At 49.7% G+C, this 350-nt stretch overlaps 1 protein-coding gene across 1 annotated transcript in view; it reads left to right on the top strand.

The window, feature by feature from the left end:
- PIK3C2G (phosphatidylinositol-4-phosphate 3-kinase catalytic subunit type 2 gamma) overlaps positions 1–350 on the top strand; it is a 52,617-nt gene that overhangs the window by 17,116 nt on the left and 35,151 nt on the right. The window contains exon 15 of the mRNA XM_018562385.1: positions 43–136. Within this exon, the coding sequence (XP_018417887.1) occupies positions 43–136 (94 nt within the window). The remainder of the gene's footprint in view (positions 1–42; positions 137–350) is intronic.

Below are 350 nucleotides of genomic sequence, written 5' to 3'. Positions count from 1 at the left end.
AGGTTTATTTCACTTTTTCTAATTGTTTCCAATTCCCTCCAGCTTCTCAGATGAAAACATTCGTGACGCGGCGTGCCGCCAGATCGGGAAGATGTCAGATGATGAATTGCTGGAATTCCTGCCGCAGCTTGTTCAGGTCAGTCTCCCGCCGCGCACACCGTATATTGATGAATCGCAATTAACACCTCCGGGGCCGGAGGAATCCATCTTCCAGCCTGAGGCATTGTGGGAATTTATGTCACAGAACCTGACTACATCCTCCATGTCATTATCTTCCTCTCCTCTGTGTTGTCATCCATCTTTCCTCCATGCCATCATCCTCCTCTCCTCCGTGCCATCATCCTCCTCTC

This window comes from Nanorana parkeri, unplaced genomic scaffold (genome assembly GCF_000935625.1).
Source record: "Nanorana parkeri isolate BGI_ZX_2015 unplaced genomic scaffold, ASM93562v1 scaffold576, whole genome shotgun sequence".
NCBI classification, from domain to species: Eukaryota; Metazoa; Chordata; class Amphibia; order Anura; family Dicroglossidae; genus Nanorana; species Nanorana parkeri.
This window is presented reverse-complemented; position numbering and strand designations above follow the sequence as displayed.